The sequence below is a fragment of the Arvicanthis niloticus genome, chromosome 1, assembly GCF_011762505.2.
Source record: "Arvicanthis niloticus isolate mArvNil1 chromosome 1, mArvNil1.pat.X, whole genome shotgun sequence".
Classification (NCBI taxonomy): domain Eukaryota; kingdom Metazoa; phylum Chordata; class Mammalia; order Rodentia; family Muridae; genus Arvicanthis; species Arvicanthis niloticus.
In genome coordinates this window covers 37992178-38014174 of record NC_047658.1, presented here as the reverse complement: position 1 = coordinate 38014174, position 21997 = coordinate 37992178, and the positions used below count along the sequence as shown (strand labels likewise).

Here is a 21997-nt window from a genome sequence, read left to right as displayed (position 1 = left end):
CTTGTTCCCTTGAGAAAGGGTTTCTCAACGAACTCTTTGGCTTTTGGCTAGGCTAACGACCAGCAAGCCCCATAGCTCTTCCTGTCTCCACCCTGTGCCCCACCCTCCAGTACTTAGATTCCAGAGGTGGGGAACCACAACTTCTGTGTGTGTGTGGTGTATGCTCATGTGTATGTGCATGTGTGTATTTGTGTGTGTACATATGTGTATGTGTGTGTGTGCATATGAGTATCTGTCTGTGTGCATGTGTGCACGTGTGTATGCTGGGTATCCAAACTCCAACCATCATGCTTATGTGGAACTCTTATCCACCAATCCACCTGCATGATTCCTCGGAAGTTCTCCCAGAGTGTGTCTGTCTGTGCTTGATCAGTGGACATCTGCTATTAAGTTCAGGCGCTGGCGTAGGGGTGCCATTGCATCACTGTCTTTTCTTGCTGTGCTTGAGGCATCCAGGATTGTATAAACCGGAAGGAAGATATTGATCGGCAAAGATGAAAGTGCAGCAAAGAAACACAGTGAGAATGAAATTGAGGTGCAGTCTGTTACATAAGGGGAAATAATCAAAAGAACAGGCAACTGTGGGAACTGTACCTTCCAAGGCCGTAGATAGAAAGTCAGCAGAACTTACTGAATGAGGATGGAAAGACGCTGGGCCCTGCTAATTAAGATTGAAGTCTATCATTGTCTGGATAGTCTTCTGAGCTTGGTACACAACGGCAGACTCCCTTTACCAGCAGGGCTTCTCCTCTGATCTTGTCTGGGGAGCTCAACTCCCTCCCCCCCCAACACACACCTCTACCTATAGAATGTCTCAAAGCCTTCATGAGATTACAGGTTCAGCTTCCATCCTCTGAATAAGAAACCCATTCAGCAAGCAAGCACCTGAGATTCCTGGAATGCCTCCTCATGAGGCATCTCAGTACCTTAACCTTCAGCCAAGAACCCTTGCACACCCTGGATATTCTTACCGCTTTCCCTACAATTATATAATTCTTGATTCACCCTGAATAAGGTTGATCTGTCTCCTCAGAGCTGATCCTGGAGTGTCTTCGTTTGCTTCCATACTCGTGGGCCATCAAAACCTCAGAGTGATGGAGGAACATAGAAACTGAAGTAGAGAGAGTGAGGTGAAGCCAGGTCTGGTAGCATATACCTTTAATCCCATCACTTGGAGGCTGAGGCAGGAGGATTGACATGAGTTCAAAATCAGTTTGGACAACAGAGTAAGATGCTGTCTCAAATAAGAAACAAGCAGAAACAGAAACAGAAGGAAATAACATTGTACGAGTATGCTCCAGCATCTCTGAAGTAAGACACTGACCAAAAGCAACGTGGGGAGGAAGAGCTGAAGTTTACAGCTCTGCATCACAGTCCTTCACTGAGGGAAGGCAGGGCAGGAACTCAAGGCAGGAACCTGGAGACAGGAGCTGAAGCAGAAGCCAATGGAAGAATGAGGCTTGCTCCTAATTGCTTGCTCAGCCTGCTTTCTATTTCATGACTACCTTTCCAGAGGTGGCACCATCCACAGTGGTCCAGCTCCTCCCATCGCAATCTTTACTCGAGAAGATGCTCACACCGACAGACCAGGTCGACTGGCCAATCTGGCAGAGACTCTCAGTTGAGATTCTCTCTTGGCAGATCACTCTTCTTTGAATTAACTTGACAAAAACTAAGCCGCATAAATGTGACAAAAAGAATAAAGATGTAGTGGAGGAAACATGATGAACAAAAACTAGAATTACGCGAAAGGACCTCTGAGATCCTTCATGGTTGCAGTCCAAGTAATAGAACGCTGATAGGAATCAATCATAATGCGAGAGCTCGCCAAAGCACAGAAAAGGCACCGTGTGAGTCCACAATGTCCTAGCGGCCAAGTACAGCTCAAGGTGCTAGCAATATTGTGCCTTTTTGGGTGTACATGCTTGTGGGGACCATGTAGTGGCCAGAGGTGGATATCAAGTGTTTTCCTCAAACCGTTGTCTACCTTCCTTTAGACGGGAGGGGTGGGGGGGTTGTTGGGGGGGGGGCACTGGGATGGAGGCGCGGGGAGGGGGGAGTGTGTCTCACTGATTTGGAAGACTTGCTGACAAGTCCCATTTTTTACAGGAGTGCTGGGGATGGAACTTGGGTCCCCATGTTTCAAGCACTTGACCTACTAAGCTGCCGCACCAGCTCCATTCCCTTCTAGGGGGACTTTGGATCCACAGAGGAGATAGATTGTAGGCCTGTTGCTTGCCTAGTTGCTTGTAATTCTTATACCTGCAGTATTTAAAATCATAGTGTAAAATGCATCTGTTGTCTACTTTTCCCCCCTTTCCCTATTTTATTGGTCCCACAATATTCCCTTTTTATTATATTAGTTCCACAGTAAGTTTAAAGGTCATGGAACAATCTTAACTTTTCACAACTGATTATTGAGGTACTTTTGCCAACTCTATATTTCCACTATCCAGAACTACTATGTGCATGAGGGCTGCGCCCCGTATAACATATATGCAACACACTGTGCAGAAATATAAAATCGTCAGTCACATCCAGGCAGAAAACAAAACACCTTATAAAAGACAAACCACCAAGTGCTAATCATGTACATTTTTTTTCTGCTCTGAGATTCTTTGCGGTCATAATCAACTGCAAATAGGCTGTCAACCCCCTCGGGGAAACTGAGGCTCGTGGGGTGCGGACCTGCGTGTTGCAAGGCTCGCTTAGCGCCGCCTCCAGGCCGCGCCCGCCGCCGGTGCGCAGCGGTGCCGAGCTCGCGCCGGGCGGCGGAGAGCGGGCGGAGGGCGCGCACGGCGGCGGTACCGGGCCACGCACGGCGGCGCGAGCGGGCCACGCACGGCGGCAGGAGCGGGAGCGGGGCGCGCGGCGGGGCGGCGGATGGCCCAGAGCTGATCTATGCGGCGCTTGGAGGGGTTGTGTCTGCGGCGGCGGCGGCGGCGGCGGGGCCCTGCCCGCGAGCGGAGCGGGGACAAGATGAAGTACCAGAAATACCTGACGGTGCTGCAGATGGCCATCGGCGTCACCCCGTCCAACCGCGGCAGCCTCCTGCCGCTCAAGAGGAAGCTGTGGTAAGGACTCGGGGCTGGGGCGCGCGGACGGGGGAAATGGGGATACCAGTGGCGCGCGGCAGGGACAGGGGTGCTGGGGATTTGGGGGCAGGGCCGGAGAGCGCGTATAGGTACAGGGGCGCGGGACTAGGGCGGGGGCTCGGGGCCTGGCAGCGATGGGGCGCGCAGAGCTGGTGGAGCAGCCATCGCCCAGCGCCCGGGCCGCGCGCCGCGCTCCTGCGGGCGGCTCCGAGAGCGCGCGGGGAGGGAGCATCTGGGACCCTGCGCCCCGCATCCCGGCCTCGCTCCGGCTCTCCTTCTCCTGGGCGCCGGCGAGTGCTGGCTGGGAATTGCACGCAGCCGCCGAGCTCTGCAGCAGACCGCGACGTAGCCCTGCAATCCATTGGTCCTTGTCTGTCTGTGCGTCTTCTGTTATTTCCCCCCAATGCACCTGCTCTGCTGTTGGGCACATAGTAAAAGATGAGCCGTTCCCACGCTAAGGGGAGGAAGTTGTGATGTTAGCGTCGCTTTGTTGTGGACTGTCATTTTATCTGCACGATTTCTGCTTCCTCCAACCTGGAAGCTGTTATGGAGGTAATTGCAAAGAACACCATCAAGTGAAAATGTCTAGGAATTATCCAGATCTGGTTCGCACGGTCGTTTATCCTGTAGGTTGTATGTTGTATTAACATCCAGATATGCTATATGGGATCCCAGGGCAACCTGGACATTCCACTGGCTGGAGAGGTAGGCTTAAGATTTACCTACAAAAGAAACAAGAAAGGAAAAGTAGTGGGGTGGGCATAGAAGTCTGGAACCAGTAATTGTGAGAGTCAACAACCTTTTTAATTTGAAAATTAGTAGTTAGTGCTCAACATAGGATATGAATATTTTATTTAAATGTTCAATTCTATTGACTATAGGGTAATATATTCCTGAGTAGAGATACCCAAAGTATCTTTTGTGAAGTGGAGAAGTAACTTCTGCTATAGAAAACCTGAAACAATGTTTCAAAGTCTATCTGGGTTGGTCCATCGAGGAAATGGGTTTTTTTAAAAGAACAATTCCAATAGTGGTCAGTAGTGAAGGAAAGACTATTAACTGTGGCCACAGAGTTCAGCTTTCCCCTGTGCCACTCACAGTGTGACCTTCAGTAAGTTATTGTCGTGCTTGTTACTCCGTGGGTAAGCAGAGACTCTTGTTATCTCTCTCACAGTGTTACAAAGATCAGCTCTAATGTCAAACCAGCCTGTTCCAACAGCTGTGCCTGGGTGAGTAACACAGGCTTGGGAAATGTTGCATCTTCCATCGTCCTCCCCCATTTGGTAAAAAACAAACTTATTTTGAAAAGGGCATTTACACTTGCTAACCAGCCAAGGACAGCACATAGACTCACCAGATTGGTGAGTCTGGCAACAGTTGAATTAAGATGTGTTCTTGGTGGCTGGGCGTTGGTGGCATAGGCCTTTAGTTCCAGCACTCAGGAGGCAAAGGCAGGCAGATCTCTCTGAGTTTGAGGCCAGCCTGGTGTTCTGAGGGAGTTCCAAGATAGCCAGGGCTTCACAGAGAAACCCTGTCTACAAACAAACAAACAAACAGGAGGTGTCCTTGGGGAAAAGGGGGCGTGGCTCAGCAGAGGAGTGTTCGCCTAGCACGTGCAACAACCTGGGCTTGAGCCAAGCACTAAAAAAGAAATATATCTGTGAAAGATGGTTTGGTTTTTTTTTTTGTTTGTTTGTTTGTTTGGTTGGTTGGCTTTGGGTTTTTTTTGGGGGGGGGGTTGTAAATAAACGAAGAATGGGTCATTCTTAGGCAGCGCAGGGTAGTGAGTGCCCATAATTCCATCTCTTAGGAAACTGAGGCAAGAATATCTTGAGTTCAAGGCCAAACTGAGACCCTGTCTCAACAAAACAAAACAACTGGCAAGATGGCTCATTGGATATAAAGGTGTTTGTCCCCAAGGGGATCATTGGGCTTGGAGACACACATAGTCATCAAACAAGTAGGTCACTCTTGGCTGTATTGTTGGCACATAGCGGGAAAGATGTCAACACTACCAGTTCCTCCAGCCTGCAACTATGCATTTAACTGACAGAACCAACTCTATATCTTACTGATTTTTCAAGTAGATTCTCTGTCTCTCAACTGGAATATAAATTGCACAGAGGAAGGCTTTTCTCTATTTAACCCATTGCTAAATCTCCTGCAGATACTCTCGGGGCCCCAAATAGTATTCTCAATAAGTGTTAGTTGAATAAATATGTGGATTCTTTGGGAAGCAGTGCTGAGACTCACACCTAGAACCACACACATGCTAGGCAAGGCATTTTCCCCTCAGCTGCATCCCCAGCCTAATAAATCGATTCTTACTCATGCACAGCTAGGGAGGAAGTTGAAGGAAATCATTTTCTTGATGCTTGATATGGGCTAATGGAGAAGCTGCTAGGCACGCACACCAGCATTCAATGAGATTTATTCTCTTTCATCATTTGGAGGGCTGCTTCTGAAGGCACAGTCCCTTCATAGACACGGAGTCTATGTAGACAGGACTCAAGGAAATAAAATCCAGGTAATTTTTGTACTCCAGGAATTCACATTGGAGGCCAAGAGTGAATCAAGGCCTGGAATAAAACCATCGTATTAAGAGACGGCCCACAAAAAAAGCTGCTACATTTCATATCAGCTTCTCCATGTTAAAAAGCCATTTCGTTTCTATCTAATGCTAGTTTGCAAAGGCTCGTCTTATTTCCACAGTGACAGACTAAAGAACATAATCTCTTCTGAAACAGACATATAATTCTTTTTTCCCCCACATTTATTTATTTTGTGTGTGGTGTAGTGTGGGTGGGATGTGTGGTCTATACCACATGTGTGTGAGTGGCTTCTCTCCTTCCATTTGTGGGTTCCAGGAGTCAAACTCAGATCATCAGGCTTGGCGGTTCTTATTCAGGTGGGCACCGCATCCATTGGTGAGAGTCTGTAAGGGACAAAAGAAAACAATGAGGAACACAGGGGGAAAGGGCATGTGAGAACAGAGCCATCTCACTGCCTCACCCCCTTTTTAAATTGGAAAATATTGTGCTGCCCAACTTGTGTATCTATTTGTTTTTCTCCGGAATTTTCTTCTAGATAACATTTCATCTTGTCAGGGTCATGTAGCAATTGCCTAGAGAGTTTGGGGAGTGGCCCTGTTAAATGTTACAGTGTTGCGCTGGGACAGGCCAGGTCCCAGCTTCAGAGCTGTGTGTAGGAACCTACTGCAGATTCCAGCAGTATAGCCAGACTTTGGAAGGCACCGGTGGTATCTGCTCACTTACATCATGTGAGTCTGTACTATAAAATCTGCATATATGAAGATTTGTGCCAAGATATTTCTGAAAATGTGTAATGTTCCTTTCTCTCCCCTTCTCTCCTCCCTTTCTCCTCTCTCTCTCTCTCTCTCTCTCTCTCTCTCTCTCTCTCTCTCTCTCCTCCCTCTCTGTCTTTGAATGATTATGTTATGTGTAAAAAAGACCTCCTGCCTGCAAAGCTTATGCAGGCTGGAAGGACAGAGTAGGGTGATCTCATGCTTTGTTCCCACACTTCAGCCTACTTTGGGTGTTGTTGGCTCTCGGCTTTCCTTTGTGTGGTGTCTCCTGTTTTTCTTCCTGGTTCTGCAGAGGGATTGTTGGATCTGTCCATCGATTGAGATGGAAACCCAAACAGCCTCACACCGGAGGAACCTCTTCCCAGCTCATCCCTTCCTCTTGTATCCTAGAAACCGGAAGTGGGGATGTTTTCAGTGATCTGTTCAGGACCGTTGTTGCTGCTGTTGTGGTTAGAGCATGAAGTACCCTTCCTCCCTATCACTTCTGAAGGTCTGCTCTGCCAGCCCAGTTGCTGGAGGTAATCATTGGCAGGTGAATGGATCATAAGGTCTCTAACCCCATCTGTGGACTCCTCTGTGGCCGGACTCATCATTTGAAGGTGTGATTGGGTATGGATGGAAATGTCCAGGGCAGAGAGCAGAGGGTGACTTAAAGGTCAGTGTGGCATGTCCCTGGAGACTTTATCTTGTCCCCAGCCTCTGTGTGTTAGCTGATTTTATTCTGTCTTCTCAATATGGTGGGCAGCTTTTTTTTCTCTCTCTCACAATGATGTTTCTGCTCCTAAGCCCAGAAACAAGGAGTCAGCAGATGGCCTAAATGCCTCTGAAACACACAGCCCAAGGAAGACTTCCCCACCTTTGAGATTGTTTTCTCCAGGTGTTTGTCACAGAGACTGAAAGGTGCTTAACACAACGGTTTTGGAACTGCTGGAGCCTGCCCCCTGCCCCAGATAGATGTATATTTCTGTGTCTAGCTCTCTTTCTTTGGGGACCACCATTGTATTTCCTAGGACCCTGAGAACAAGGACTATGAGTCCCAAGTCAAGGTCTAGGTACCCCGGATGGCTCTGGATTGGCCTTCCCTTGTTCTTCCTATTTATGGTGGCCCAGGTGTTCTCCATGGCATGTTACTCCTGTCTCTAGCTCTGGTAGCACATGGCCTTTGGCTCAGTGTCCCTTGCTTCCTCTTCTGTCCTTTACAAATATGCATCGCCGGATTCAGGGCCCATCTGGGTAATCCAGGATGCTCTCTCATCTTAAGAACTTCAACTTGATTACATTTGCAGTCACTGTTTTTTCTAAATAAGGTGAATTTTTTTTTCTGCAGGCCCAAATAATAATTACCCTAATCTATTTTTATGTGGAATGTGACAAATGTTTTCCTGATAATTTTATTTTCAACAGTCTTAAGTTTTGACACCAACTGCTTCAAGGAGTGCTTACACTGACTTTAGGGAGGGACAGAGCCAGCTGGATCCCTGCACACTGTCCCCTGCTCAATTTACTTGGATGGTTGTCGGAAGTTACATAGTCTCAATGTGCTCGTTTCGGCAGCCTCCACGTAATGGAGGATGGTAAGAACTGCTGTTTCAGTCACTCCCTGTAGACCTAGTGGGAGTACTTCCCAAGCACCCTGTCATTTCATTTAGCTACCTCTGTGAGGCAGGTTCCAGTTTTTCTTTCTTTCTTTCTTTCTTTCTTTCTTTCTTTCTTTCTTTCTTTCTCCATTTTACAAACGAAGTCATTAACAGGAGTTTCACGCTGGTTATTGGGATTAGAAAGACACTTGAGCAGGAAAAATGCAGCTTGGGAAAAAGAGAATGGCTGAGAATAGATGCAGAGGAACCGGGAAGTGCCTTGTAGAATAGTCTTTTTCCAGCGCTGGTTCATGGCACACTGTTGCGTCGCCAAGGTTTTCCTGCAGGACTGACCCCATGACAGTACACAACCAATGGTTGTGCTCTTCCCTGAGGAAGACCACCTTCTCTCTCCCAGCTCTCCTCAGTTGCCTATAGGTCTTTGAGTAGGATTGAGCCATTGAGGGATTTTTCCCTGTCAAGTTTGGCACGTCCATTGGTGTTGTCTTTGTTCTGCTCACATTTGGGCAGTCGTGTTGGTGAGACTTCATTGGTATAGCTTCTGGTATTACAATCTCACAGCAAACTCCCTGATCCTCCGGGTCTGTCTGGCCCTCTTGTACAATATGCTCCCTAGGCCTTAAGTGCAGTAGCATTTTGCAGACATCTCCACTGGGGCTTGGCTCTACAAGTCCACATTTACATTGTCTGTGGTTTTCTGTCTATTGACAGAATAGTTTCCTCAATGGCGTGCGTGTATGAAGACTGTACTTCTCTGTAAGTATAAGGACAGATACGTATAGATTATTGCTAGGGATTATTCTGGTTTAATAAATTAGTAGTTGTAAATTCTTCTCCAGTAACCATGCCCTCACTAGGGCCGTGTAGTTGGCTAGGTTTCCAGTACCAGGCGTGGCTTCTCCGTTATTGAGTGGCCTTAAGTCTAATTAAAGATCTGTTGGTCACCACTGAGGTGTGCCTGCCACTACTGCACCCTGAGGGTTCTTGCAGTACACTGGTCACTGACGTGGTTCATGGGCATCTTAGCTGGGTAGGACTGTTGGTTGCCTCCTGTTGGCAGCTTGCATAGTGCCCTCTGGCACTACGATTGTCGGGGAGGGGGCTTCCAGGTCAGTTCCAGCTCAGGGGTCTCTGAGCCCTGACTGAAGGGCATTGTGCCTTCAGCAGTGGGGCCTTTCACACAGTTTTTAAATAAGCAAATTATGGACATGGTCCTTTTCACAAATGTAACGAATAACTAGTTATTATTAATCCATTACATGGATGAATTATTGGGGCTTCTCTAGTCTGATAACTATAAACGACAGAGAAAGTTCACTACCTTTAAAAATATTTTAATGACATCTATTTATTCATGTGTGTGCGTGCATGTGTAGCACATGCCTCTGTGTGTGTGTGTTTGTGTGTGTAGTGCATTCATGTGTGTAGTGTGACATGGGTGTGGAAGTCAGAATGTCGTTTGCAGGAGCCAGTTCTTTCATCCCACCAGGGTCACTGGGACTGAACTTAGGTATATCCACTTGGGCTTTGCTGGCTAAGCCATCTCATCCGTCCTTTACTACCTTAGTGAAATGTCCTCATAAAGGTTAGTGTCATGTACAAGCTAGCTGCCGCTCTGCTCTCAGCACCTCAGGCCTCCTCTTTCCACACCTTTGTTCAGAATTTCCCTTTGCAGCAAACAGTGCTGCACTACCATCCACTAGCATTGCCTTGAGTCCGTTATGGCTGGTGCTTGCTCATGGCCTATTCATTTTACTATTTTGTGTGCACGAGCATATTGCCTGCATTGTATGTATGCGTACTGTATGTGTGCCTTGTAACTGGAGTGGAAGGCACAGAGGGTTTTGGATCCTCTGGAACTGGAGCTGTGGACGGTTGTGAACCACCAAGTAGGTGCTGGGAACCAAACCCTGATTCTCTGCAAGAGTAACAAATGCTGTTAACTCTGGAGACATCTCTTTAGCCCCTACATTAGTATCTTGCAGCGTGGTTAGTGCTAATCTTTGTGAGTAATTTTCTTCTAATGTAACTGCTTCATTTTTACCATCTTATTTATTTATTTGGCCCAAGTCTTCATTGTTACTAAGTTCTGTTATACTGAAAACCGGAAAGGGGTGAGGCAGAGCGGCTTGGAAGTTGCTTGTACTATGTGGGGTGTGGTCAGGAATGGCAGTGAGCAAAGCTCCTAATTCGCACACGTTGAGTGAAGACCAGAGACTCCTGGACACATTTGGCCTCCTGGATGGGGAGCAGAAAGACATTCCAGCCGAGGGAAGGGCCTGGGAGAGGCTGTGCACAGTGTCAGAGAGGTCTTTTGCGTCGCTGTGTATCTGAAAAGAGTGAGATTTCAGTTTCCTGGGGGACTTACAGAACTTCACTGGCCCATGCCACAAGTTTCCAGGACTGCATATGGATAGCAGCCAACAGACAGCCAGGGGGTTGCAGCATCAGGTGTGACATGATTGATAGGACGAGATTGGTGTTTACTTTTCCCTGGTGGCCTCAGCCAGGAGATTGCACACACAGGAACTAGAAGGAAATGGTAAACCATTTACTGTGTTGATAATAAGGTCTGGGCGGGAGCCAGCTATCCCCCAAATGAGAACCTTTACTAGGAAGCAGACTGCATTACCCTTCACGGCCAGCAGGCGGAGCATCCATGTTTCCCTCCTCTGCAGCTAAGATAGTGGAGCCTCCAGTATAGACCACACCTAACCTATCAAGGTCAGTAAATACAGCAAATGGGGAACCAGAAGCCAGGAATAGGGCTACGTTGGAAACAGGGAGTCAAACGCAAGGGGCCTGGGGTCTTGCCTTGTGGGCACATTGGCTACACCCAAGAAGAAAATGTGGTTCCATAAGAAAATTAGAGGAAAATGAAGAGAGAGACTTCCCCTTCCCCACTCACTACACTCAGCTCTCTTACCCTGAAGTCCAGGCTAGCTTGGAACTCACTACACAGAGTAGTCCCCCTGTCTCAGTCTTCCATGCTGGAGTTATAGGTGTGAACCACCAAACCCCACTGGAAACTGAGATTTTGAAGGATTTAAACCGTTGTCCAGAGTCACACAGCTACTCCAGAAGATGTAAAGGATCAGACCCTAGTGTCATTCTGTCCTTGTGTTAGTCCTGTCTGTACTTACACCATAGTCCAGCTGTCCTGCTTTAGTTCTGTGTATAGTACTCCTACTGAGACAACACTCTTAACTTTTATAGCTAATGAAATTTAGGATTTGGAAAAGAACAACTTTCTTGTAAATTGGTCATTAATTTCTCCTTAATTTAAGATAAGTTATAAAAGGTACTTAGACATATTCGTCCCTGTCAACAAAAGCAGTTCCTTTGAGTATTTCTGGAACTGTCCTTGAGAGTCTGAATTACTAGGTTGAGCTCCATAATACTGGGGTCAGAGAAAGGAGAAGAACCTTGGAAAGGAAAGAGGGAGGAAGGAGGGAGGAAAGAGAGAGATGAACTTGTGGAGGGGGCAGAGATTGATTTTATTGAGTTTATTCCATGTCAAGTGAAACTGTGTTTGTTTGTCCTTACATGGGTCTTGTCATAGGGTTTTATTGCTATGAAGAGACACCATGACCACAGCAACTCTTGTAAAGGAAAACACTTAACTGGGGCTGGCTTGCAGCTTCAGAGGTTTAGCCCATTGTCATGGTGGGAAGCTGGAGAAGGAGCTGAGTTCTGCCTCTTGATCTGAAGGCAGCAGAACGTGAACACCACACTTCCCCCCACAAGGCCACACCTCCTAATAGTGCTCCTCCCTGTGAGCCTATGGGGGCCATTTTCTTTAGACAATTTAGGCTGCCAGTTCTCATTAGAATATTACCAAGTGTCCAACAGAAAGTCGACCACGCACACAGCTCTGTAAGACCATCATTGACGAACAGAGAAAATGAGGAAGAAGAGAAGCAGTATCTCACCTGTGCTAGAAGTACTGATCACTTCGCCATGCCCTGGAGTTAACATTTTCCGTTACTACCTGGGTCACCATTCATTCTTATTCCCCACCAAAGAGGGAGGAGTTTATACCAAACCTTCTGCCTTTTAGCAACTGGTGTCTAATCTTCAGAGTTGTAGTTAGAGCTTTTAAATTAATGGTCCTCCTGAACAGGAGTCTGCTTAGACTCAGATAAAATGCCATGTTCTTGGGAGTCTCTGGCCAAGGTGAGCCAATGACCACCCGGTGTATGGTGACTCTGGTGGACCTATGGGGGTAGTTCCATTTCTCTGATCATATTTATAATTTTTTTTGTTTTGCTTCCTCCTTGTTCTCTGTATTTCACTGAATCATCTCAGATAAACATTATACATGCTAGCCACTTACAACTGGATATAAATTTCACAGCAAGCTTTAAGTTTTAGGCTTACAGGTTTGGGAAAAAGAGACAATTGTATGGTTTTCTAAGAGAGATGTCAAAAAACTTTGGGAAAAATCCACAGATTTCTTTACCCAAAAATAGGTGGTATTATATTTATATTAATTTCCTAAAATGTAGTTAGCCCATGTAACTAGTCCACAAGATATAAAAAGATAAGTTGGGTTGTAGATTTTTTTTTATAATGCCTTATTAATTCTTTTTAAATTTAAGTGTATTCTAAATTAGGATATTAAATTAAAATTATACATATTTATGGGGTTTCACATAATGTTCAGTACGCATGTACATTACATAGCACTAAATCAGGATAAACCTGTATACATACATCTCCTCCCAAATTTATTTCTTTATGATAAAAATATTCACTGTCCTTTCTTCTAGATATTTTGAAATATTAAAATACATCATTTTCTTTGGTAGGGCTTCTTAAATGTTTTCTACTTCTAAATCCTTTTTAACCAGGATAATTTTAAGTGACCTCAGCTCTATAGGCATACAAAATAGGTATTCACATAATATTTCAATGATAATAAGTTATTAAAAACTTATTTTAAAACAATTATTTAGTATACATGTAATTTTGTTATTCATTAGATTGAAGCCAGTTTGCATAGGGAGAGGGACAGGCTTGTTTACTTTACACGGAGAATTCAATCTTTGCTGAAAATTTGTGCTGCATAGCTTAGCACCTTCACCCTGTTTCAGATCTGGTCAGCACCTTGATTTGATAATCAATCCTGAGAGTGCTACTTTTCACAAATATAAAATGGTACAGGTATGTTTAGGGCCATTTCAGAAATTGTTGCAAAATTTATCATAATCCCAAGCCAAAATTCATTTAACAGTTTTTTCCCTGAACTCAAATCAGCAATTCAAAGAACAATTTTTGTTTATGTATATAGGTGTGTGTGTATAGTATGTATGTATGTATGTATGTATGTATTTTTCAGACAGGGTTTCTCTACATATTCCTGGTTGTCCTGGAACTCACTATCTAAACCAGGGTGGCCTAGAACTCATAGAAATCTGCCTGCCTCTGCTTTCCAAGTGCCAAGACTAAAGGCATGCACCGCCACACTGGGCCATAGAGCAATTTTTAAAACCAAACATTCTAACCCAGCAAAATCCAAAGATATGCTAATTTGATACTTACATGTTAAAGACTGACAGCAGGAAAATATTGTCTGTTTTATGTATAGAAATGTATATCGTGTTTCTGTAAGAGCAGACAACGTATCTCCAGTAAAAAGTGCAGTGTGCAGTGAATCCTGTGTGGTGGTTTTGAATGTGAGCTGGTGCTGCAGGCGGCACTCACCAGTGTTCCCTGGCATCCTGGCACAAGCCATCAAAGTTTGTATGTTGTTGTGTTCAGAACTAACACTGTAGTGAATTCACAATACAACCCAGGCGAGTGCGGCCTGCAACATTACCTTTGATTTTGAATTAAGTTTTGAATCTTGCCTGAACGGAAACTTTTTATTGTTGCCAAAATTTTCCATGACCACATAATGTTCAGTTTTGCCAAAATTTCCTATGCCCATAAGTTATATGACCTCATGTGGGGTTTTGATCCACAATTTAAGGAGCTGTGACCTGTAGTCACCCACTGCACACAACTGCCCATTCTTTAAATTAGAATATTTTCTTGTTTGCTGCTGGGGTCTTGAAGTTCCTTATACACTTTGGACGGCAGCTCTTCTCCCCCTGTAGGCTGCCTCTCCGTTGTTGCTTGTTCCCTGTTCAGAAGTTGTTTAGTTTGATGTAATCCCATTTGTTTATTTTCGGGTTTGTTTCCTGTGCTTTTGATGTCTTGTCCAAGAAAGTCCTTGCCCACTCCAATGTCCTGAAGTGTTTCCCTGTGAGTAAAGCCCTTCATTGTTCTGGGAAGGACTTTGACTGCAGGGAAGACAATGGAGCTTCGAGGTGTGCTTCTTCACATGTTGAGAATCCCAAGCATGACCTTATCGAATTTGTACTTGGGGAACTAAACTGGAAGGAGGATTTAAAAGAAATTCATCAAAAATGTAAACACTCATTAAAATCGAATTAATGACAGTCTGAATAAACAGTCAAGAGTGTCCTCTGTGAACTAGCATTCTGAGAACTCTGACATGTGATTAGTAAGCGAGATTCTGTACCAAGAGAAAAGTTTTATAGAGCCACTGTCCAGGGCACAGCTGTGTGTCAGGCTTGAGGACGAACCCTGGGATAGAGTGGAGAAAGAACTGGAGCCACTTAGTGTGATGTCCCAAGTTGGTGGTCTCTTCCCCTTTTCTGTTTGTGATAGTAGCTGCCAGACTTGGCCACAGTTGAAGCTGTCTCTAAGGGATCTGCCAAGTTTCTTGACCCAAAATGTTTTCCCACAAACCTCCCAGCAGCAAGTCCTGCGTCTCTGTTAGTCACTGAGTGCAGGCACAATGAGTACTGTAGCAGGAAAGGACGGCCTGGTACAAGTAGAAGTAACCCGGACTCCGGGACTAGCAGGTCCCTGAGGAGAGAGAAGACAGTGGAGAAAGCGTGAGAAGGAGCACTGCGATAATGATGTCTGGATGATTGTGAAGTTTAAATCTTGCTTGTCAATAGAAAAGAGAATGGTCAGATGACCAACTGCTGGGGGAATAAGCTAGAGAAAGCAGAAGAAGGGTCCATGGATAGGAAACCTGCCAGCTGTTCAGAGCTCAGGGTGGTGTGGAAGTGGAGCGAGGAGGCGTAAGGCTAATTATTACAGAGAAGCACGTGAGGCTGCTAGTGGACCTGCTCGTGGGAGAGAAGGTGAGTTTAACTATATAGTCAGACCTTGAAATGCTGTATTCCGTATGTACAGGTTCTACCTACTGTGGGTGAGAATATGCCGATATTATCTTTGTACTTATTCCCCAGAGAGCAGCGTTACAATTCCTTATGTGACATTTGCATTGTATCAGGTATTATAAATGATCTGGAATGATTTCGGTTTGGTGGAAAATGCACATAAATTACGTACGACTATTTCGCCATTTTCTAGAATTGATTTTAATGTCTGTAGGGAATCCAGCATATGTGAGTATGTTTGTGCATGTGTGTTTACAGTCAGCCAGCTACCATTAGAGTTACCCTAATGTAACTTTAAACTATTACTACGTGGAAACAGTATGAAATCCCAAAGAAGCAAGGATCAGAGAAAGCCCAGTCATTACTAATCAAGCAGAAAAATAAGGAAGAAAATATTTACTTGAAAATCTATAAGACAAGATGGCAGGAATACATCTAAGTAGATCAGGACCCATCTAAGGGCAAATGAACTCATATCATGTTGGTAGACACTCTAACTTCATGTCAGGAGTTAGAGATACAACATAAGAGAAAAGGAAGACTATTTGGGAAGATAGAAAATGTAGGTATGCAAAAAAACATAAACTAGAAACAGGTAAAGCTTAAGACACAGATGGCAGAAATTGTCATAAAAACAGAATAAAGTAAAAGGTGTCATTGGCATAGAGACTTTGTGTGACTAAATCCCTAAGATCTGAGTCTCATGCTAAGGCGGTAAAAGCATTTGAAATATGTAAAACAAAAGCTGGCAGATACGTAAAGATCAACTGAAAAGGCGGTGTTTGTGGTGGGAAATTTTGCAACAGATCTTTTTACAGAAATCAGTAGTTCAGCAATACAAAATCACAAGGACCACAGAGAAGTTGGGCTTTAAGCCAACAGAGTGATGGAGTTCCTGTGCTCCTTAAAGATTCTGAGCGGGTGCTCCTCCACACCACTGAGGGACACACACATCAGCAAGGCCTTTAGGTAGCTGCGCCTGCTACACGTAGAGAACTCCCACCCTGCACCTGCATTGCCCTCCAAGGACTCTTTCTTTAGTGAAGGTTGCATTTGTATGCAAATGTCAGAGATGTTCATACCTTATGGTTAAATAGAATGCATTGGAAACTGAATTCCCATCAACGGGGGGGTACATTAATAAATAGTGTTACATCTACATAGGAAATACTATTTAGTTTTTAAGATCGGAGAAATGGTTCTCTATGGCTTATTATGGGAATAGTTTCAGTCTATTGAGTGAAAAAAATACAGTACAGTAAAAAAAACAATTTGGTCACCTTACTAATAAATTATAAAAAGAGATAACACATAGCTAGGCATGGTGGCATCCACCTTTAATCCCTGCACTGGGGAGGCAGTGGTAGGCATAACTCTGTGGATTCGAGGCCAGCCTGATCTACTAACTACTAAGCAAATTCCAGGTCAGACAGTGCTGTTAGCACAGAAAAACCCTGTCTCAAAAAAAAAAAAGGAAAAAAAAAAAAAAGCCCAACACCTAAACACACACACACACACACGAGGCGGGGCGGGGGTGGGTGGAGAAAAAAGAAGGAAGGAAGGAAGGAAGGAAGGAAGGAAGGAAGGAAGGAAGGAAGGAAGGACAGAAGGAAGGATGGACAGACCAAAAAAAACCAAAAAAAAAAAAAAAAAAAAAAAAAAAAAAAAAAAAAACCAACCAATAACCGTACACCTTGCTTTGGAGATTGTGTGAAGAACTGGTGATCACAGTATGTTTAGAAGAGAGATGGAGGTTTGAGGTAAGGGGAAAGGGGATAACTTCCACCTTCCATTCTCAAATTATTCTGTACTTTTCACATATTATATCTATATATGTACATCCCTTTCATTCTAAATTGCAGGTGTTCTTGGCTGTTTTAATACTTACTGTCTTACTAATAAAGAAAGCATCTGGCAACGGCAGCATCTGCATCAGACAGGGTGGTGCATGCCTATAATACCAGCACAGGGGAAAGATGCTCAGGCAGGAGGGGGTTGAGTTATGGGCCAGCCTAGGCTGTGTAGCAAAACCTAGTCTCCCTGCCTCAAATTAAAACTATTTAAATATTTGCTATCACTCCAAACTATGTGTCTTTTAAAGAGAGATACATTGAGGAGACACCCTTTCAGACAGCATTTGAAGCGTAAAAACACGAACGTGTCACAAAGGTTAATGTGTGAGTTTGGACTGTATTACAGTAGGAGATGCCATCATAAAATAAGCAAGTGGCTTTCATAACCCATTCTCAGACAGTCCTATTGCTTTGTCTGGCTCACTGCCTCCGTCAGACAGCAATGAGCCATTTCCCTGCAGGTGCTAGGCAACTTCTCTAGCCAATTACCTCATGCTACTGCCAGCAGAGATTCAGAAACAGTGTCTGGCAGTCTTGGGCTTTTGACATAAGAACATAGGTCCTAAGATGCATTCTATGGACACTTTGTTTTTTTTCCTTCTTCCTTTTTTTTTTTTTTTTTTTTTTTTTTTGCTGATTTTTAAAATCTGTTTTTCTAACTCCGTGATCATGCTGAATTAAGTATTGACTCATGTTTACACTTGTAAGGTATGGTTAAATAAGCCTTGTCCATGCTTAACAAAAGCCTGCTAAGTGTTATCTGTGTGTGCACAGTGACAGCTGACTTGTCCCAGATGTGCCAGGCACTGGACTAAGTGCTCCATAAATCACTGCCCAGAGGGAAGCAGATGCCTGCGAGTTCCCCAGGAAGCACCAGCCTGCACTGAACTGATTCTATAACCAAAGGGTGGATATAGAATCGACTTTTTCTGAATCTTAAGTCTGAAATATTTGAACTCCGTCAAGAAAATTGCTAAACTAGTTAGCTGCTGAGAAACGTTCAGAAATAGTATTTGATAGGATGTGAATCTTGGAAAGAAAAAACAAGTGTCTGGCATTTCCATAGCAACCTGCAAGTAGACTCATGTTCACATGTAAACCTGTCTCTTTAAGCATCTCCCCCTTTCTTGCAGGGTAACTCCATCCTCTGAAAACCCCCATGGTGCTACTTCCAATGTCAGCCAAGGAAAACCTTCTCTAAGACGAATTAAAGGGAGACTACATCGAAGCAAAAGCCTTGATAGTATCGACTTCTGTGAACTCACTGTAAGTGGACTGGCTATGCTTTTCTTATCTTTCAAAAAAATGAAAATTTTATTATCATATTTTTCTTACAAATGCAGCGAGCTTGTTCTGTGTCAATTTATTCTTTAAATGGTATACCTACCAGGTCGCCAATGAAAATGCTTTCCTAACTAGTAGCTGTATGATACCTTTTAGAATAAATGGTTCATAATGAAGATTCCTCTGCAAAGATGAAAGTTCTGAACATTCCAGAAAAATAAGTAAATAATTTGAGGGGCTGGGAGGGGGAGATGGCTCAGTGGTTACCGTGCTACCACACAAGCCTGAAGACTGTACTTCGGATCCTAGATCTCATGTAAATGTCCCGTCACTGCAGCCTCAGGATGATGCCCAGAGCATACAGACTAGTATTAGCGAGCTCTGGACTTGATTTAGAGACTCTGCCTCATTGAATGAAGCTGAAGAGTAACTGAGGATGACTCTTGAGTAAACCCTGGACCCACATGTACATGCCCACCCACACACAGATGTGCCTACACAAATGTACACACGCATGCATGCACACATATCACACAAGTAGAAAGGAAAAAATACCAGATAGACTGTTGATGTAAATTGCTATGACAGTCTAGTTCACATTCAATTAAATGGTAATGTGAGCGTCTGATTAACTCCAAGCACCAAACACCAAATTTCCTAACAGAGGCAGACTCGAGTCTCGGCTCAGTTAATGGTGGCGCCTTCAGTTTCAAGGGACCAGCACTGATGGTCATATTCCTTGCCGGACACATGACAAGTTTTCACCTGATGAATTCCCATGTGGTTTTGGAGAAACTCTGGCGTTTTAGGCTCCATCCAACTCAAAGTGATGCTGCAATGCTACCACGGGAACACTAGAATATTCTGTGTCACAGGACTCATTTGCAGGTTCGTGGATAGTTAGGAGTGTAATAGTTCTCGTCTCTTCCTCTTGAGTTCTGATCAGGAAAGTTTCCAATCATAAAAATTCTGCTGATGATTATTCCATAAACTATATCAAAATGGGGATTAGAATCTAGCCTGAGACACAAAACCCTGTATCTGGGGGATATGGCATTTGTGTCTCTTTATCATTGATGAAAACAGGAACTCTAAACATGATCGCTGCATTTATTATTTACTTTCAAAATTTGTTTAGTTTTAGTAATTATTTTATTGAAATACTGTTTTATTTATTTTACTTAAAACTGCTCATGACCACCTTTTGCAACACAGACGTAATAAGGTAAAGTGAAGCTGGTGAGAAAACATTTATGACTAACCAGGAAACAGCGCCAGAGCTCTGACATCGAGGGTGATTGTAGAAAACATACATGTGCTTCAACATGAAGAGCTTCGTGCTCAGGAGAGAAAGACCACTACTCTGAGAGACGGATTGGAGTTACCTGCTGGCGTTTAAGAGTGGAAGTTGAGGTGGTGCAGGCTCTTTGTGTGGTGTTCAGCGTCATTGCTGCCGGTGTGTGATGTTAGCTGATGCGTCTGGTACACGGTAAACTACGTTTCCTTGCTGAAGCAACCATTCTGGTTCAAAAAGAAGCGGCTCTTTCTTAAATTGCGAAGGTGTCAGGGAGGGGATTCCTGATACTGTTCGTCACTTCTCTGACATGCTTGGGAGCCGGTGTGGGTTGGACTGGGGTGGTTTGGGATGGTTTGGGATCTTGGCATATTTACATATCCATAATGAGCTATCCTGGGAATTGGCCCCAAGTCCAAAAAAAATCATTTGTGCTTCATAAACATTTTTACACAGGTTTTGACGATGATTCTATTCAGTGTTGTAGTGAATTTATATTTTGGTTATAACGTGTCCTGTGAGTTCAAATTTGAGGTTTACACCCTAGGTCAGCAGTTGTCACCCTGTGGATCATAACCCCTTTGTCGAACCTCTGTCCAAAAATATTTACATTACAGTTCATATAGTAGCTAAATTAATGTTATAAAGTAGCAATGATTATAATTTTATGGTTGGGAGTCACCACAACATGAGGAACTGTATTAAAGGGCTGCAGCCTTAGGAAGCTTGGGAACCGCTGCCTTAGAATCTTACGTCAGTGCTCAGAAAGTTTTAAGTTCTCATGTTGGGAATATTTCCCACAAATAGAGATGCATATTTAAATGATCAGGAAAAACCAGGCTCAAATATAGTTACCTTTTCCCTGTAATTATTAATGAGGTTTTAAATTGCTGATAATTTGCCTCTTGCCTTGATCCAGCCATAATCTGGGTGGGTGATGATCAAGAAAGGAATAAGACAGCACCATCCAGAGTGATCGTCTTCTGCAGGGTTAATCTCCTTCTTTTGGGAAATCTTTGATGCAGGATTTCACGTTAGAGGTGAAATGTCAGAGCCTTCTGGAAAGGCAGGCATTGTAACACTGTTACAGAACTGGAAATGGCTGCTCTGGACCAGAAGTAGGTGTGCTCTTGACTTTGTGTTTCTTCCTTTGCCCTGAAGAATGGTGGACTATGGCCCACTTTGTTCCTTCTCTCTGTTCCTTCACTTATGGGAATATAGTTACAAAGTCTTGTGACTGTAACCAATGGGAGTCTTTGGATTTATTTTCTTTCTTTCCATACTGATAATGAGCCGTGACATATTTATTTTACTCTTTTAACATGTATAGATTGTTACATGTTTTATACTAAATTTGTCCCATTTGTAGAAAATCAATACATATGTAAAAAACAAAAACACAAGAGTTTAGTAGTTTGGCTACTTCTACTTTCTACCATAAGACTTGAAACTTAATACTATAATGTCTAAGTATAGAATCGTTGGCATTTTAGAGGCTAAAATACAATTGTCTCTGCACCACTTGCAGGCAGCTCAACAGGTTGGGGATTGTCTCTTTTAGGCTAGTCTGAACCTCTTCTAGACAGCTTATCTTGTCTGAGAGTATCTCTCAACAGTCTTTATAGCTTACATATGTTTGAGGAAGGAGGAGCTTAGTGAACCTGGTAAATTTTAGGAACTTCCTAAAGCTGTGGAGTTGTTTATATCCAGAGAACTTGATGGAGTTCCTGTGAGATGGAATGTTTTAACCTACTCTTAGTACATCCTATATCTTACTAAACTTCTCTCCAAGGTAGAAGTCTTTATTGAAGAGGAAGCTGCTGCCTGACTGCACCTCAGAGCCTAAAGGAAGGGTGCCTGGTAAAGACCTCTAAGAGTGTCCACTGGGTAGGAGTGGATATGCCTTACTCTGGGAAATAGTTATTAGTATCTCATTATCAGGGTTCTAATTCACAAAAGCCAACAGTTTTGTCTTATTAGATACCATTTTTAAGATTTATATAAATACATGGCTTAAATGCCTACTACTGAGGTTAAATAGAAGTTGGGTGTGGTAGTGCGTCCCTTTAATTCAAGCAATCAGAAGGTAGAGGTAGGAAGATTTCTGAGTTCTAGGCTAGCTTGGTATATAGATCAATCCAAGACAGCCAGGGCTACAAAAGAGAAGAAGAAGAGGAGGAGGAAGAAGAGGAGGAGGAGGGGGGAGGGAGGAGGAGGAGGAGGAGGGAGGAGGAGGAGGGAGGAGGAGGAGGAGGGAGGAGGAGGAGGAGGGAGGAGGAGGGAGGAAGAGGGAGGAGGATGAGGAGGAAAGACAGACAACAGACAAAAGAAAAAATAGAAAAACTA

At 44.0% G+C, this 21997-nt stretch overlaps 1 protein-coding gene across 9 annotated transcripts in view; it reads left to right on the top strand.

The window, feature by feature from the left end:
- The window catches only part of Tjp1 (tight junction protein 1), a 326594-nt gene that overhangs the window by 100393 nt on the left and 204204 nt on the right, over nt 1–21997 (top strand). For 6 of the 9 annotated variants that reach the window (XM_034494537.2, XM_034494529.2, XM_034494561.2 and 3 more), the window contains exon 3: nt 18207–18339. In XM_034494537.2, the coding sequence (XP_034350428.1) occupies nt 18207–18339 (133 nt within the window). Of the gene's footprint in view, nt 1–2867; nt 3075–4274; nt 4325–18206; nt 18340–21997 lie in introns of those variants that run through there. The other 3 variants (XM_034494570.2, XM_034494554.2, XM_076935368.1) reach the window with 2 other exon arrangements.